The 18639-nt window shown below is 48.4% G+C and overlaps 1 protein-coding gene across 3 annotated transcripts in view; it reads left to right on the top strand.

The window, feature by feature from the left end:
* FRMD4A (FERM domain containing 4A) overlaps positions 1 to 18639 on the top strand; it is a 546990-nt gene that overhangs the window by 467949 nt on the left and 60402 nt on the right. For all 3 annotated transcript variants that reach the window (XM_040967963.1, XM_040967964.1, XM_040967966.1), the window contains 3 exons: positions 944 to 1009; positions 1244 to 1301; positions 5388 to 5474. In XM_040967963.1, the coding sequence (XP_040823897.1) occupies positions 944 to 1009; positions 1244 to 1301; positions 5388 to 5474 (211 nt within the window). The remainder of the gene's footprint in view (positions 1 to 943; positions 1010 to 1243; positions 1302 to 5387; positions 5475 to 18639) is intronic.

Below are 18639 nucleotides of genomic sequence, written 5' to 3'. Positions count from 1 at the left end.
ATATAAAGGTTTCCATGTGTTTCTAGTAGCTGGTTTGTGGTTCTTTCTGGGAATTTTATGACTCTAGTTTCTGTTGCCTAGGCTCAGATTCCAGAACTTTCCATCTGCAGCTCCTCACTATTCATCAAGAATAGGTAGGCTCTGAGCTGTCAGGGAGGTCGGTGCCTTCCCATGCCTGTTTGCTGAGGCGCTGAGTGGACAGCGTGAGGAGTGAGAAGGGAGATCTGAGGGGACTAGACCACAGTGTCAGCTGATAATCTCTATTGAGGGGGCCTTCCGCTCTCCTGTGGCATTGCTTCCCATGAGCACCTGGCCTCTGCGCTGAGCGCCTCACCCTCTTCCACACATGAGATGCCCCAGATAACCAGAAGACAGGCCTTCCTGGGTGGGGAAGGAATGGGCTTTTTTTTTCTTTTTTTTTTTAGATTTATTTTTATTATTTTTTCATTGGAAAGGCGGATATACAGAGAGGAGAGACAGAGAGGAAGATCTTCCGTCCGATGATTCACTCCCCAAGTGAGCGCAACGGGCCGATACTATGCCGATCCGAAGCCAGGAGCCTCTTCCGGGTCTCCCACGCGGGTGCAGGGTCCCAAAGCTTTGGGCCGTCCTCGACTGCTTTCCCAGGCCACAGGCAGGGAGCTGGAAGGGAAGCGGGGCTGCCGGGATTAGAACCGGCGCCCATATGGGATCCCGGGCGTGCTAGGTGAGGACCTTAACCACTTGCGCCACCGCGCCGGGCCCGGGCTTTTTTTTTCTATCCAGCAAATCTCCAAAGAGGTTTCATTCCATCTGGGCTAGGAAATGTCACCCAGGACGAAGCGTGTGTCCCACAGTCCGGGTCTCCCCAGAGGTTATCACAAGGTCTCTGAAACTCAGAAGTGCCTCCCTCAGTGGCTGACCTGGGGATGCTCCTAACTGACTTTTTCCCTTCCAATTCCAGTGAAGACAGAGTCATTGAGCACTACAAGAAGTTGAACGGCCAGACGAGAGGGCAGGCGATTGTGAAGTAAGTGGCTCTACCAGGTCCTCACCTGGACCACCTCTGGGTGTGGATAAGTGTCTCACAGCAGAGTGGCTTGTTTCCACTCAGAAAGCCACTGCCAGGCAAGGGTGGGTAGGGGTGTTATTTCATGTTCAACTTGCAAGTTAACTGGTCACCCCAAGACCTTTACCACACATGACAGAAAATATGCTGCCAGTTCTGTGGAATAACCAGCCTGTGTTTGTGTTGTCTTCTTAGCTATATGAGCATCGTGGAGTCTCTCCCAACCTACGGGGTCCACTATTATGCAGTGAAGGTAAGTTCGCCCTTTTGGTGAAGGTCACAAACCCCACCTTAAACAGACAAATGAAGATGTCTCTGACTTTCTTCCTTCAGTCTTGCAGATTTTACTTGGTGGGTCGAAGGGTGGCAATGGGACTTGGTCAACAGGATACTGTGCTGGAACGGATTGGGTTGTGGAATTTTACCAGTGAGGCCCCAGGATGTGACTTATGTACTCTCTAACACTTGCTTTCCTTTTCGGTCCTTCAACCAGTTCATAGGAGAATTAAATTAAAAGATAAGTTTATTTTAGTGAAAAGAAAAGTTGAAACCCATGCATGGTTTGTTTCTAATATATTATTTTCCATGAGTGTTTTTCAAAAACACTTATATGTGTGCATGGATTTCAGAAACTGGGTTATGATAGCAAGTCCAGTGTGACATTGACCCAGTTCTGACATATCTTTAATTTTGTCTATAGTGTCCCAAGCTATGATCTTGTCTTCATTTTTATTTTTTAAGATTTTATTTATTTATTGGAAAGTCAGATATACAGAGAGGAGGAGAGACAGAGAAGAAGATCTTCCGTCTGATGATTCACTCCCCAAGTGAGCGCAACGGCCGATGCTATGCAGATCCTAAGCCAGGAGCCAGGAACTTCTTCTGGGTATCCCACGCGGGTGCAGGGTCCCAAGGCTTTGGGCCGTCCTCGACTGCCTTCCCAGGCCACAAGCAAGGAGCTGGATGGGAAGTGGAGCTGCCGGGACTAGAACCAGCGCCCATATGGGATCCTGGTGCGTTCAAGGCGAGGACTTTAAAGATTTATTTTTTATTATTTTTTATTGGAAAGGCGGATATACAGAGAGGAGGAGAGACAGAGAGGAAGATCTTCCATCCGATGATTCACTCCCCAAGTGAGCCGCAACGGGCCGATACTATGCCGATCCGAAGCCAGGAGCCTCCTCCGGGTCTCCCACGTGGGTGCAGGGTCCCAAAGCTTTGGGCCGTCCTCAACTGCTTTCCCGGGCCACAGGCAGGGAGCTGGAAGGGAAGCGGGGCTGCCGGGATTAGAACCGGCGCCCATATGGGATCCCGGGCGTGCAAGGCAAGGACTTAACCACTTGCGCCACCGCGCCGGGCCCAAGGCGAGGACTTTAGCCACTAGGCCACGCCGCCGGGCCCTTGTCTTCGCTTTTTTTTTTTTTAAAGATTTATTTTTATTATTTTTTCATTGGAAAGGCGGATATACAGAGAGGAGAGACAGAGAGGAAGATCTTCCGTCCGATGATTCACTCCCCAAGTGAGCCGCAACGGGTCGATACTATGCCGATCCGAAGCCAGGAGCCTCTTCCGGGTCTCCCACACGGGTGCAGGTTCCCAAAGCTTTGGGCCGTCCTCTGCTGCTTTCCCAGGCCACAAGCAGGGAGCTGGAAGGGAAGCGGGGCTGCCGGGATTAGAACCGGCGCCCATATGGGATCCCGGGGGTGCAAGGCGAGGACCTTTTAACCACTTGCGCCACCGCGCCGGGCCCTGTCTTCGTTTTTTAATTAATTTAAAAACTTGGATTAAATGTGATGTGTGTACATTTTTGTGGAGTATAGTACAATACAGTAACACACATATGCAGAGTACAACAACCGTACTCAGCAAGCAGCCTTCCCATTTTCTTATCTTTATATTTGATGCCTGCTAGTTCTTCTATTCCATATCTTTATACAGGAATAAAACCTTGTGATTTCTAGTCATCACCACTGCACTGTGGAACGCTAGAACTGCTAACGTCACCAGACAGTGCTTTGGGGCCTATCATGGGATCTCAACTTTGAAATAACACAGAAGGGTATCCCCTAACGATCCCTTTCTACTCCTTCAGGTTTGCCACCAACGTCCAGTCAAAAAGAGCAGAAAATCTTTCTGAGCTTAAGACAGTTCAGCCAATGTCAGATTTTCTTGTTCTTTCACTTAAATATTTCCCCATGTTTCCACCCAACTGTATTTTTCATTCTGTTAGACTAACATGAGACAGGCATGGCGGTACAATTGATTAAGTCTCTGTTTAGTACACCCACATTGCATATAGAAGTGTGGGCCCAAGCCCTGACTACTGTGCTTCTAATCCAGCTGCTTCTTACTGCACCTAGAAGGCAACAGATAATTTGGGGTGGACCCTATCACCCACATGCGAGACCTGTGTTGAGTTTCAGGGATCTGGGTTTGGCCTGGTACAATGCCAAGCTGTTGCAGGCATTTGGAGAATGAACTAACAAATGGAAGCTCCCTCTCCGTCTCCCCTCTGACTTTAAAGAGAATGAGCATAAACATTTTTTTAAAATTCCTAAGTCACACACTTTGTGTCATCTGACAGTGTGTGCTATACTTTTTGCTTCATCAGTGTGCATTTAGTGGCCTGTGTGTTTTTGCTGTGCTACGGGCGTTGGATAACATAGACTACATGTTGGATTCTGTTGTGTGTTCCCAGAACCCAGCATAGGCCTGGCACATTGCAGATGCTCAGTAAATGCTTACTAAGTTGCTTCATAACTAAAATGAGCGGTTGTTTATATGCATTTCCATAATGGAAACAAATGTCAGAACACCACCTGGGGTGAATGAGGACAGAGCTTTGAAGAATCTCTAACAACTTCACTTTCCTCCAGAAGCTTGGCTCAGGAACTGTTAAACCCTAAAATGCTTCAACTCTTCTGCAGTGCTGTTGAAGTTCTCCCCATGGAAGCTTTTAGCTTCGCCATCTTCACCCTCACTCACGGAACTCAAGTAGCCATCACAACCGGCCCTGCCCTAGGCTCTAGTGTGTCATGGACAGTGTGGCCAGACCCCTTTGAGTCTCCTCTCTCCCACGTGGGGCGGGGAGTAAGATGAAAGTAGTGGCAGGTTGGCTCTCCAAAAGGACATTGCAGTTGTGATGAAGAGGCTCACAGTTGAGCTGTGCTGGCTGCCAGTGTTAACCACACTGCTAGGAGAGAGTTGAGAAGCCCATTTCCATTTTGCCATCTCGTTTCCATATAGGCAACATAAGGATCTAACAGTAACTCCCAATATTATGGTACTAGTGCAGTGGGTTAAGTCACCACCTACAATGCTGGCATCTCATATGAGCACCAAGTCCCAGCTGCTTCTCTTGTAATCCAGCTCTCTGCTACCTCACCTGGGAAGACAGCAGAAGATGGCCCAAAGGCTTGGACCCCTGCCACACATAGGGAAGTACGATGAAGCTCCTGGCTTCCACTGTGCTGTCTTATCTCAGGGACATGAGGGGCACAACTTCCTGCCTCAACTGTCCTTGGTGCCTTGGGTTGGGAGGGGCCTGAGACAAGTAGGACTGTCTTCCTTGACTTCTTTACCTTTAAATAGAGAGGAAGCACCTTGCGGAGTCTCCAGGATCCCCTCTAGGTGACAGCCAGTGGTCATTTTCTGTTCAGAAGCTGGTTCATTTTATTAGAATATTCACCTTCTCCCTTTGTCCTGAGTATAAGTAGGAGGCCAGCTTGGAAAACCCAAATCTGACAAGGGAACAACAACAAAAAAATACTCTTTCTTTATAAAAGGGGAGGAGAGCATGACATGAGCTGCTGTTTAAAAGCAGAGCCCTGCGCCAAGCCCAGGGCACAGTCTTGGTGTCTGTGTTCATGCCCCCTATCATCCCTGGATGATGGGCACATCTGCGAGGGAGACAGCTGGGATTCATTAGGTTAAGCTGCCACCCTCTACCACCCCACAACACTGGCATCCAAATCACAGTGCCAGCTCCCGGCTGCTCCATTTGCAGTCCAGCTCCCTGCTAATTTGCCTGCAAAGGCAGCAACAATGGAAGATGGCCCAAGTGCTTGTGCCCCTGCCTCCCACATGAGAGACTGGAAGGAGTTCCAGGCTCCTGTTTTCCCCAAATCCATTGCAGCCATTTGGGGAATGATCCAGTAGATGGGAGATCTTCATCTCTCCTCTATCACTCTGTCTTTCAAATAAATTTCAAGTTTAAAAAAAAAAAGGTGGGCTGCATCCTCTCCCAGGAGCTCCTGTATCTTCATTGACCCAGAAATCTCTGCATCTGTGTTGCCCTTCTAGTGCCCTCTATTTACCCACTGTCTTTTTGCTCTCCTAGGACAAGCAAGGGATACCGTGGTGGCTGGGCCTGAGCTATAAAGGAATCTTCCAGTATGACTACCACGATAAAGTGAAGCCAAGAAAGGTAAGGGTGGTCCTTTTGGTAGACTTAAGAGCTCCCAGTTCCGGAGAGAGAAGCAGGCATAGAAATGAGTCAGAGTGCCAGCCAGCCCTGCATAGCCCTGGGGCACACAAGTGTGTGCAAATTACTCCACAGTAATCCCATCCGAGTTCCCCCAGTAAATATTTTTTTTTCCTTCTTGTCTCTAAGGAAACCTAAGCTGTTAGAATTAGTTAAGGTAAGATGCCTAGCTCAGTGTTTCCTGGAGTAGATGGCCGGGGGGCTTCAGGGGACTGACTGGGGAGTGCTGTATGCCTTTGGGATGGTGGTGAGGTGTCGCTCGCTTACACCCTGAAGCCAATCTGAGTTCTACCAGAGGTTTTTGGAAGAGGGTGGTGGGAGGTGAGCAAAAGAGGTGAAAGATTAAGAGTGAGAGGAGGTCGCAGCAAAATAGCTAGTTATCTCACGAGCATGGTGGAAGTGATCAGAAAATAATGGAAGCAGAGAGGGTTCCGCAGAGACACTGCAAACAGCAAACCAGTGTTAGGAGGGGACGCAGGGTTTGGGTGTTCTGCTCCCTCTTGCCTGAAGACGAAAGCGCCATTGTCACTCAGGTCCTTTGCAGAGCTGAACAGAGAGGTAGCACGCATTGCAGCCCTTGACACGCATATTAGAAATCCATCAAAACCACATTGGCTTCAAGGAGCAGCAAAGCAGAAGTACTCCATTATGTCCTTCCCTTTTGCTTTCTGAGCTGCTTGATGCACAGGTAGTGTTGAAACCCACATGACCTATCAGAGATCCCAGTCCGTGCCGTCCACATCTGTCCTGCGCCAGCTTCTTCAATGAAAGGATAGGGAGCAAATAGCCCTGCTTGTGCGTGGCTTGTCAGTCCATTGACCAGAAAATCAGCGAGGTTCTAAGAAGGGATCCGAGGAGTTCTTCGCGGTAGGATGCTGCAGCCAGTGGGAGGCTCTGGCTCCTACTGGGGAGGAGCTGTGTCTCGTGGCATCTCCAGGTCTTCTCAGCATCTGTCTGTTCATGTACTCTAAGAAATGGGCCAGAGCCTCTGTTATTAACCCTCGCCACTTCCTGGTCTGGGCCACTGCCTCACTGTACCTTCTGGTTTCTCCTGTGCTCTTTCGCCACATGGCCTTCTCAGATTTCTGCACCATCTCTTCACAGGCTCTCCCTTCACTACACTCCTCTTTGCATCTTGATTCTCCTCTCTTTTTCACCCTGTCTGACTTGTTTTTTGTTTTTTGTTTTCTTCTTGCCTAAGCCAAAAACACTCTGTAGAGCCTCTCAGAAAATCTTGGGTTTTGCCAAATACTTGCCTCCAGCTCTTTTACCAGCATGGGTGGCAAATCAAGGCCAGGGCAGATCATGGAGATCTCAGCAGAGCTCGTTAAGATCCAGCGATTGAAATCTCTGAGCTTTTTGAAAAAAAAAAAAAAAGCATGCTAAACTAGTAGTTACTTGTTCCATTCCATGTCTGGCTGTGTGAAGCTGTCTTTGTTTCTCTAATCAAGGTTCTGAGGAAGGTTAAAAAGCCTATCAGATGCCACTTACTGCATGTAAAACACAGGGCATGACACATAGCAAAAGCTGTTTAAATTGTAAAATACTATTGCAAAGACTTGAGAACAGGCTTTAAGATAAGGAAAAGCAGGATGCCCTGGATGGGAATAATCAGCCACCTAATGAAAGAATTTAGAATTAAGTGGTGGCGATTTTTTAGATCTGTGACTTAAAAATGTTAGATCAAAATATTTCTCTCTAGTACATTAGCCCTAACTCAAACAAGAGCTTTCATTTAGAATAACATGTTTCATGAGCCTTGGAGGAAGAGTGGGATTTTTTTCAAAGATTTATTTATTATTATTGGAAATGCAGGTCTTCCAGTTGCTGGTTCATTGCCTGAATGGCCACAATAGCCATCCAGAGCTGTGCCACTTGGAAACAAGGAGCTAGAATCTTCTTCTGGGTCTCCATTGCAGGTGCAAGGTCCTGAGGCTTTGGGCCATCCTCTGTTGCTTTCAAATACTACTAACAGGGAGCTGGATGGGAAGTGGAGCAACCGGCACACAAACCAGTGTTCATATAGGATGCCGGCACTTGTAAGATGAGGACTAGCTAGTTGAGCCATTGCGCTTGCCCCAATAGAGTGGAATTTCCATACCTGTTAGTAATTAAAAGACAGGTGAACTGTCAGAGCCATCATTCATTATCTGAAAAGTGATTAGCCTATGCCTGCTGTGTGCCAAATGGACCCTGGGCACTATAAAGAATAAAACATGGCTCATGTCCTCCAGACCTGCCTGGGAGGTCAGGGAGCGAGTCGGGGGCTGAAACACAAGGCTGAGAGGAGAGCAGATGGGAGCTGGTTGGGGGAAGGCTGTGAAGCCAACAGCACCCCTCACCTTGGAAGCTGGACCTGGAAGCTGTGCCAACATACTCGGCACGTTCTGTAGCCAGTGGGAGTATCAGGTCTGTACTCTTTTTTTAAGATTTAGTTTATTTTTATTGTAAAGTTAGGTATACAGAGAGTAGGAGAGACAAAGATCTTCCATCCAATGATTCACTCCCCAAGCGACCTCAACAGCTGTAGCTGAGCCAATCCGAAGCCAGGAGCCCAGAGCCTCTTTTGGGTGTCCCCTGTGGGTGCAGAGTCCCAAGGCTTTGGGCCATCTTCAAATGCTTTCCCAGACCACAAGCAGGGAGCTGGATGGGAAGCAGGGCTGCTGGGATTAGAACCACTGCCCTTATGGGATCTTGGCACATGCAAGGTGAGGACTTTAGCCACTAGGTTACTGTACCAGGCCCCAGATTTATATTCTTAAAAGAGCACTTCTGTGGCACCTGAGTGGAAGATCGATCTGGGGAACCCAGGGTGAGACTTGGAAACCAGAGCATTATTTCAGCGGAGTTGGCACACCTGGCAGACCAGTGACTTGACTCTTGGTAATTGGGATGGAGAGAGCAAAGATTGATTGTGTGGGGCTGAGTGGTAGTGGTGGGGAGACAGGAAGGAAAGAGGGGCTGTGCGGAATGACACCCAGACTTCTTCAGCTGGTGCATGGAAAAAATCAAGACCTGCCAGCCAAGTGTATGCTAGAGCGTGCAGAGTCGGAGGCTTGACAGGACATATAAGGAACTGTGACACATGGGCAGCTGGGTGTCTGGTTGGAGCTCAAGAGCATCACAAATTTGCAAAGAGTGACTGAACAAGGAGGGGGAAAGGAGAGCCAGGAAGCATCCCAGCAAACTCACCAGGAGCCAGGAGTACAAATCCCCTTCCCTGTCACAGCCATCACTGGAAGATGCAAAGGCAGATCTGGGTGGCTTTGGCTCTGAGGCTTACACAGTTGAGAGGTGAGGGTCTCTGTTTAAGAAATGAATGTGCAGTGTAAATATAGAATGAAGACCTGGCCTTTGGATAGCCACAGGGACAGGACAGCCTTGGCTGTTCAGCTTCAAAGGGACACTTGATACTGCTGAGATGCAAGATGTGAGGGTGGCACTAATGGCTCAGCTGAAGCTGAGTCCTGAAATGTCCAGCTGCACCAAAGCACACCTGCTTCTTTGCACCCCCAACATGGTCACCCTGGTGGGAAGGCCGAGTCACTTGAGAATCTCCGAGCAGATGAGCAGCCTGGCTGCGCGGTTCCCACTAACAAGGATCATGCTCATGGGGATGCATACCAGTGCAAGTTCACGAACAGTACTCAGAGTTCATCTTGGATGCCTCTGCGGGCTGGCAGTTCTTTACCTCCATCTTGTGCCAGAACCTTACAGTGGGCCATGTAAGTTGTCTACATGCCCCAGCCTCCTCTAGCTTGCTCATCCCATCTCTGATGTAGCCACTGAGCAGGCACAGGGTTTGTCAGTCATTGCACTGTGCACCAGCTGAAGATGGGACCCATCTGTGGCTGTCTGTGGTTCTTTTGCAAGCTCAGTCAGCCAGGCTGACAGGCAGGTATGGCTAGCAGTAGCACACAGAGAGATAGGGAGTCCCTAAGCACAGGGCTGGGGTTGTGCAACCTGTGCATGGGGGTGCTCTCCAGGTAGCGCCACTCCCTTCTGGCGCTGGGACCAGGCACAGCTGCCCACCTGGCAGCCTGCCTTGAGCAGCAGCATCCAGAAGTGTGCACCTGGAGGCATGTGCAGCGGCAACCTCACAGCAGGCCAAGGCACTCCCTGACTCTGACCCAGTTTTAGTGGCCCTGTTACATGGCGCCACGGTGACCAGAGCCAACGTTCAAGTAGAGGCAGTGGCAGGGCTGAGCCTCCCTTTCCCTTGGGGGCCCCCAGAGACCTCCTTTCCTCAGCACAGCCCTGAGAGCAGCAGCAACCCAGTATTAGCACAACCCCAGGAACTCAGTGGCACTTGCAAGTCCACACAAGGGTTTCCATGTGACCCACCAAGGAGGGGTAACTGATGGCTGGCCAGACACGCATGGAACTGTGTTCTAGTCTCCAGTTGAGATGTAGTTTCCCTTTCTAGTTTGAGAATACGCCCTAAGTCACTCTTCCTTCCCCCTGAAGGTTGGTAGTTCTGGGGGACGTGGAGTAAAGCACAGGGTAGCTCACAGAAGGAGTACAAGAGAGTCCTGCTGCCTGGACTTCCTAACCAGCAGGCTCTGGGCCTCCCTGAAGCACAGCCTTGAAGTAGTTGGCTGATGCTTTGTGTTGCTAAAGCAGCAGGACATTTTGCCCTTGGGATGCATGTGTTGGAAATAGCTAGACATGTGGGGACATCCCACAGCCTGGTTTGGGGCTTGTGCATTCCAGAGAGTTTAGAAATACTGAACTTGGGAGGTCAGTTCTGATGGTGTTTTAGCACAGCATGTACAGAATAGCCCCCAAAATGTCCCCCCAAAAACTGGCAAGTGGGACTTTTTATAAATTGTAAACACTGATCCTTGTTTGCATGTGTGAGTTCTTTGAAAAAAATAAAATCGGCAGAATGGGAGTTGAGCTCACTGGTTGAGACACCATTATCACATATCAGGGTACTTGGGTTCAGTGCCCAGCCCTGACTCGTAGCTCTAGCTGTTTTTGCCCATGCAGACATGTGGAGGCATTGACAACAGCTCAGGTGATTGGGTTTCTGCCACTCAGGTGGGAAACCTAGACTGAGTTCCTGGCTCCTAGCTTTGACCCTGATCAGTGTGGGCGATTCAGGAGTGAACCAGAAGTGGATGGGAACTCTATCTCTCTTCCTCTCAAGGAAATAAATAAAATACAAACTAAATAAGATGATAAGACAAACTCAAACAGATTCTGAGAGTCGGCTGCAGAATTTTCCTTAAGCTCCTGTCTGCCCGCACCTCTCAATAGAGCCTCCTACCCCCGTTCCTCTCCCAGCAATGACTTTCATCTCTTTCTTTGCCTCTCTCCCCATGACTGAGCTTCCAGTCATACTCCAAAGCTATGTAACACCGAGGACTTCGTTTTGGTCACTGTGTTCTCCCCTCTGCTTTCCTGAGGTTACATTTTGGCAGTATTTAGGGGCAGCTGGAAATACAGCAACTTATCCTGAGAGCTGATAGCACCTACGTGTCTGCCTGTCTTGTGGCTACATGGATTATTCTGGCTTCTCTGCCAAAGGCCATTTAGCACGTGTGTGTGTTTACATGCAGAAATAAATGCTGCTTCAATGAGAGCCTGCGGATCTCATCAGAGATCCCCTTGGCTTTGGGGAACATTGCAGCAGTGTGACTGGCAATTGGGCCCTTGCAGCAAATCGGCTTCATCTTAGTTTGCATTTATGATCTAGGAAAGAAATATAAGCTATCAACCAAAAAAAAGAAAAACAGCCATGAGCAGTGCTGCACCTCTATTTGGCTGTCCCATGGATTTCAGGCTGCATCGCTAATATTATGCTTCCCTCCTCTTGGTTCACTGAAAACATCTGAATGACAGTTACATGAAACCTACTGAAAAGGCATTGTTTGCTGTCTCTGCAAGTTTAGGGTCCCTTGGAACAGAACTGTGTGAAGCTGAACAAAATCTGGCTCAGCCCTGGCTTCCTTTCCATCTTTCTTTCATCAAAGCCCAGAGGAGAAGGAGCTCCCTTCCTTGCAGTACCAGTGCCCAGGGGGGGTGGGGAGGCGGGGATCAGGTTTCCCAAATTAAAGACTTAGCTCGTCATGGGACTGAGCTGAGCCTGAAAATCTCTGGCGACAGACCCCATCCAGTTGTGACAAGGCCTCCTGAACTAAAACAGAAAATGTTCTCCAAATAGTGCGTTAAGGGAGTTAGGGTGAGATCCCTCTTGCAGGTGTATCTAAGCCTGTGAGCATCAGAGCAAATGGGACAAAGCATGATGTGACACAGAAGCCCCCCTGGCACCCCTCCCCAGAAGAGCTAGCTGTTCAGCCCATGTAAATCATCACTTTATAGAGACAGCGTGCTCATCAGCCCATATTTAATGAAATTGCCCTATCGGGAAAGAATGGCAATGCCAGTCCTTGTAACACATTCAGCAGACAGCACTTACTTATTTATTTGATGTGCACTTAGGGGGGCTTTTATGTACACTTAAAGGCACTATTAGGAGCTCTGTGGGGTCCCCTGTGAGACATCAGGAGGAGGAACCCGCATGACGGGTCTGTCTCAGAACAGCCAATGTGGCTTCCTGGGATTCCTCAGGGTATTTTGGAGGCAGGGACATTGGCTCCAGGAGTTGATGCATTACTGTCACTTCCTCAGATTAGTAAAGCTTTTTGAACTGTGTGAGATGATGCAACAGGAAGGGAGCATAATATTTACAGGAAATATTCCATTAACCATGAGCCGACTCCCAGCCGCATTACCCTGCTGAATTATTCAGCCTGATAAGAACTCTGTTAAGTGAACCGCTGAGTGACTTATCAGCTTCTGTTTGGATACACTTGACTCATTTTCGGGTTGTTGAGCCCAAAGACTTGGATGGCCCTGGTGGGTGCCGCCATCATTCTGGCATCTTTATTCCCTTTGAAAACTGTACCCTGTGCACTTGTGGGAGAAAAACTCCATTTAGTACAGTCAACATTCTTAGCATGTTGCAGCTGCCCCTCCTTCATGGAGTAGGATCAAAGGGCCGTCCCCATTTGCGTCTTATCTGTTTTCCAGACCTTAGCTCTGAGCCTGGGAGACCTGGAAGGGCTCAGTGCCTACAGGTGACAGGTCCTAGCCTGCTGCAGGAATATCAGCGGTGTAGGGCACAGGCAGTTCTCAGAGTCTGCTATTTAAAAATAGCTCTCCTAGAAAGAAAGGATTGAAAAGCACCTGTATTCCAAGGAAACTGAGGTCCCATTCTGAAAATATCATCCTAGGGGCCTCACCCTTCCTGCACCACCAGTGTCAGATGTGGCTAACTTGGCTCCACTTGGAAGAGGAATCCCACCCTCTCCTCCCATGCAAGAATAGGAATTACCTGGAATCATGGAGCTTTTGAGCATTCGAACTTTAGAACATGAAATCTTCTCCCATTAAGTGGCCCCCACCGTGAGTATGCAGGGGGAAAGTCATAGTTACCATGTAAACCTCCATATGGAGTGACCTGAGGTAGCTTCTGGTGGTGGTTCTAAGTCCAGAAACCAGAACACCTGCTCTTCTGTGTGGTCCATTGTCACCACCTCTGCCCGACTAGCAAATCACTCAACTTCACCAAGGCTGGTTTCAGCCGTCCTGCCCAAAATAAAAAACATTGTAGCAACAGTGAATGAAGGAACTGCTTTTTAAAGGGCTCAGCAAACTTATACCAATTGTGGCAATACTTGAAGGCACCTTTACTGCGATCCTGCAAATTCACTGCCTTGTACAATAAATGTACAATCAGTGTTGCTGCAGTGATCCAGTTCTGGGCTCTGCTTTTCATTTTACAGACACTATAATGAGTAGGAAAGACAAGGTGCCTGCCCTCACAGAGACCATGCGGTCTAGTGGGGAAGGCAGTCAGAATAATAACACTGAATAAGTCTGTAATATGCAGTGTCAAAGTGCCAGCCCTGCCAGTGCTATAGAGACAGATCACCATGAGGGAGAAGGAGAGGGGCAGTGGACAGTTAGGAATGGTCTCCCCGAGCCAGGGGGATGAACTGTCTATCCCTAAGAGGGCTGCACATCCCTTCCCCCTAGAAGTAGGGTCTGACATGGACTCAACCATGCCAAGTTGGCTGGGACCTCTCTGGGATTCACACCAAAAGCAGAAGATGAGGAAGCATGGCCTGGCAGAGAAGCAAAGCAAAACAAAGATCAAAGCAATCCCAATGGGTTGTCACCCACCTGGCACCCAGCTCTGAAGATGCAGTGAGCCTAAAACCAGAGCCGCAGGGGCTGAGGCTGAGCCTTATCTTCAAGCATCATCAGATCTAGAAGGCTCTTTCACCTCACAATGGGTTCACGACCTTGGACAGGGTGGCTGTGTGCAGCTGAGAGGGTCTCCCCTGGGAGAGCCTGGCCAGTACAGCATCATGTCCTTTGCCACTCCGAGTTCTCCACATTAGGTTCTCAGACAAGTGGTGTCTAGGAAGGTATTAGAAACACACACCCAGGATTGCCCCTGGCTCACTCAGGCTCAGAATTATGCAAATGAGACTCACTAGTCCATTTGTCTGCAAGTCCTGTCAGTTTGTTACAGAGTCTGAGAAGCACTGGAGCAGTTATCAGGAACTTTCTAGAGGTCCTACTTGGTTTGTCCTGTTGTTGTGAATATATTTAAGCAAGAGTTAAAATTAAATTCCTTTCTAGTGAAATTACACCTTTTTTTTTTTTTGGAGGAGAAGGGTTTTTGTAGACCAGTAACCTCCATATCCCACAGAAACTCGAAATGAATCTTGGCCAGAAAAGATTTTTGGTACCATTAACTCACTTTAGTACAGTATGTTCAGAAACGCTCATGATCACATTAACCTCTCTTTTTAGATCCATGAGATGGAAAAATAGGACAGATGTAGTCTGACCTTCTCCATCTTGAATAAATATGCCTCTTGAAGGATTTTGCATTCTCTAAGATAAAAGCCCCACTTGCCCTTGACATCGCCAGTGCTGTGACAGCCTCCTCTCTCTTCAACGCGAGAGGTGAGATAGCCTGGAAGAACAAACAAGGCGTCTTTGTTCAAAAGGTTCGTGTTTCATCTTGGTCACTGTATCTGGGAACCCAGAGTCCCTCGGTTCCCACAAGTTCCTGGGGAGGCACCCTGCCCCTGCGAGCCCCATCCTTGCCCAACCAAGCTTCCAGGGACGCCAGCCCATGTTCCTGCTATTTTCTCACTGAAACCCCTTCTGTGTCAGACTTGCAGCTTTAAGACTATAAAGGATCTCCCCACTCCAGGGGAGATGTCTTAGAAGCAGTCAGGAAACAATAATTTCTCTGTAGAGGTATAGATGGGAAGAAATAGAATGAACCCATAAGGAGAAGTGGGGGTGCCACATGGCACCCACCCTGGTTTTGATTGACAGTGGCAGGGATCGTAGCCCAGGAGTCAAGGCCACCTGCCTCCAGTTCTTCGGGATGTCACTCAACCTGGAGCCTCAGTTTCCTTCTCAACTAAGGCAGGGTGAGAGTGGAGGGCATGGAAGGGATGTGATATGGACACTCAGGCTTCTTGAAGCAGAGGGAATACCAGAAACCAGAAGAGGAATCAGTAAGAACAAGTTCATTTTCAAAGCAGAGGGAAGTCATGCCTAAAAGGAAGCATAGAAAGCAACATCCCCGCTCAATGAAATGGCAGGGAGAAATACCAGTTTGTTTTAACCCCACATCTGTCTTTGTGACCCAGTTGAGCCAGAGCCCAAGAGAAGTCTGATTAAATGCCTCAAAATAGCATTTCTTCCCCCAACCAGTGTGTCTTCTGTGATTTATGGTCTGCCAGGATTCGTCTGCTTTCCACAGCCGCAGACCTCCTGCTTTTCCTGGCCCCAAATGGGCACAGGCAAATACCAGCACTAGGACAGGCCGTCTGCCGCCACAGCCACAGTGACGGGGTGAGTGGGAGTGGTCCAGTGCAGCACTGGGTGTGTAACATGCGAACACAGAAGCCTCCTGGAGAGTGGCGAGCTCCTGAATCACTCTGCAGAAACATTCCCACTACTCAAGGAGCCCCGTTGACCTTCGATACAACTGGAAGAAGCAAATCGAAACCAAATGCTATTGCTGGATCCCAAATTGCTGCAGAAGAGCACCAATAGCCTCAGTTAGTCCAAAAATCACTATGGACCAGTAGTGACTTACTAGGAGGTTGGGTTTTCTGACTCAAAAACTGAAAGACGTTGCTCGTGTGGCAAGAACATTGGCCACATGGGGACACTCAGGGCAGATAGCTCTCATCTCACACTGTGCTTTCCCTTGTCCCTCAGTCACAACACAGGCAGACTCGAGACTCATCATTCCTAGGTATTACGAGGTGCCCAATCAGTTTTGTTTTTTCTATTTTTTCTTCTATTTGTGTATGCCCAGTCACTTTAAATTGTAGCATAACCTGTTAGTAAGAAGTGGGAGTTTAGTGCTTAGTGACACCCAGAGCTCCAACCCTGATGTCAAGTGAAGACTTCTGCCCTCCCTAGTTGGCTCTGTCTCTACCTGTGTCTGACTGCTTGAGGACACCTGCTGGCTCCCTAGATTATCTTATAACTTCTTCTTACTAGGTTTGAGAGAACACTGGGCATTCTTCCACTTTCACCCTCTGGGCAGGAGCATGCTCACAGAGCTGCTCTCCTGAGGACACTTGCCTAAGGAACTCTCCCAGTCCACTCTTTTAAACATTCTATCCTCCAATTACATGTGTGGACTTTCAAAGTCATTTCATCTTAAGATTTTGTTGTTGTTGTTGTTGTTATGTTATGGAATGGGCAGTTAGCCTGATTGTTAAAATGCTCATATTCTGCATCAGAGAGCATGGGTTCAATTCTATACTGCAGGACCTGACTCCAACTTCTTACTAATGCAGATCCTGGGAGGCATCAGTGATAACTCCAGTAGCAAGGCTGCTTTTCTTTTTTTAAATATTATTTGTTTGAAAACCAGAGTTTAAGAGCAGGAGACAGAGAGAAAGAGGGAGAGACAAAGATATTCTCCATTTACTGATTCAGTCTCCAAATGGCTGCAATGGCCAGGACTGCCCAAGCGGAAGCCAAGAGCCAAGAACTTTCTCCAGGTCTTCCAGATAGATAAAGAGGTCCTGGAATTTTGGTTGTCTTCTGCTGCTTTGCTGGGCACATTATCAGTGTGCTGGATCAAAAGTAGAGCAGCTAGGATTCAAAACCACCCATACAGGATACCAACACTGCAGGCAGAAGTTTAACTTGCTACAGCATAGCACCAGCCTTCCAGTAGTTGGGTTTATGCCACCCATGGAGGAGACCTGGCTTGAGTTCCTGGCTCCTAGCTCAAACCCTGGCATTCTTGAGAGTGAAAAAGGCTCTGCTTGCTTAAAACCATGTTGTTAGGTAAACTAGGACTCTTGCAAGCAAACACAGGTAGGACTGGCCTATCTGACCAACTCTGGGCCCCTGGCTTTGCATTTCTCCTCCAGGCTGACCTGCTACAAGGCTCTTTAGTAATATCTCTTATCTTGAAAGTCTCAGCTATGAATTCCATTGCATAGCATCATTGGTGACAAACCTGTGTGTGGTCATCAACTAGGGAGACTCCAAGGAGCCCTGGCCAGTGGAAGAGCAGACCATCCAGTATTTCCAGAATTCTCTCCCTCCAGCATTTCCAGAAGGTATTGTGGGGCAGGCAGGCAATGGTTAAGTCCCACATCCTGCATCAGAGTTGCTGAGTTCAAGTCCCGGCTCTAGCTCCTGCTGGGCTGTAGCTTCCTACTAATACAGACCCTGCATTCTGGCTCTGCAGCATTTCCCATAGGTGTTTCCCATGGCTTACTGGGGTTTTGCAAGTCTTTCCTCCAGTCATATAACCATCCTGGAAGGCATGTCATCTATTGTAGTCTGTAGGGTTCTTGTACCTTTGGTCATGGTGTGACGGCATTCTCATTCCACAGCCTTTTAATGAGCAGGACTCTTGGACAACAGTCACAGAGCCCCTGGGCCCCTCCATTCCCAGGAACTCACATGGGCCTGGAAACAAAGCCCCAGCCCTACCTTTGGTGACATCAGAAGTGACGGCTGAGTGAATTTCTTGGTGTGCATATGTGTATTTTGAAATATGTAATTGACTTCATGGTTGATCCCTGGCCAGGCTTCTCAGCAGCTGAGCCTGTGAAAGACTGCTTGGCCATAGACTAGGAAGAGGCAGACAGCAATGTGAGGTGCCACCCTGTGCTGATAGACTGGGAGAAATGAGCTGCCAACAGGAGGGCCCTGCACAGCCGATGTGAGACAAAGACTTTGGGAGACTCACCTGACCAAGGTGGTGTGCTTCATAAGGATAAGGTACACCTTTAGTGTTGAGGAACTTTTTTTCTTTTTATCCTGTACTGTCAGTTCCCTTTAAGTGTTTCAGTGAGTGTAAACCAAAGACCATCTTGTAATCATGATTAACTTGGAATAAAATTTACCAGTCAGAATAGCAGATAGAGTAGTTCAAACTCTGCGTGGAGCATTGGCATTCCATCTTGAAGTATCCAGGTTCAAGTCCTGCCTCTGGTCCTAACTCCAGCTTCCTGCTAATGTAGAGCCTGGGAAGCAGCAGGTGATGGCTCAGGTATTTGGGTCCCTGCTGCCCACACTGGGGAGAAGCCAGGACGGAGTTCTGGATTCCTGACTTTAGCATGTGGGGAGTGAGCCAGGAGGTGGCAGATCTCTCTGAGTCTCTCTCCGCCTCTGTGCCTTTCCAGTCAAAGAAAAGAAGTTTGAAAACAACAGCAGACGTCTATAAGGGAGTTTGTGATCACTCCTTGTTTCTCCCCAACTCTCCAGCCCTTGGCACCCACTCATGTTCTCTGTTGGAGTGAATTTGTCTATTCTGGACATTTGCTATAAATGGCCATTGTTTCTGGTTTCTTTCAGTAAGAATAACAGTTTCAAGGTCACCCATATTTTACCATCTATCAGCACTCCGTTTCTTCCATGATTGAATAATATCCTGTCACCCTTGTGTTGCCAGGGCGCACACACACACACACACAGTCTCAGACCTTTATACCTGCTGTAGTGCCTCTATTCAGTTGCACAATTCTCTCCATGGTTTCTTTTTTCTCAAGATATATTTATTTGAAACTCAAAGCTACAGAGATAA

Source organism: Ochotona curzoniae, unplaced genomic scaffold, assembly GCF_017591425.1.
Source record: "Ochotona curzoniae isolate NIBS_2020 unplaced genomic scaffold, NIBS_Ocur_1.0 scaffold_4683, whole genome shotgun sequence".
Taxonomy (NCBI): domain Eukaryota; kingdom Metazoa; phylum Chordata; class Mammalia; order Lagomorpha; family Ochotonidae; genus Ochotona; species Ochotona curzoniae.
The sequence above is the reverse complement of the archived record's forward strand: the minus strand, read 5'-3'. Positions and strand labels throughout refer to the sequence as shown.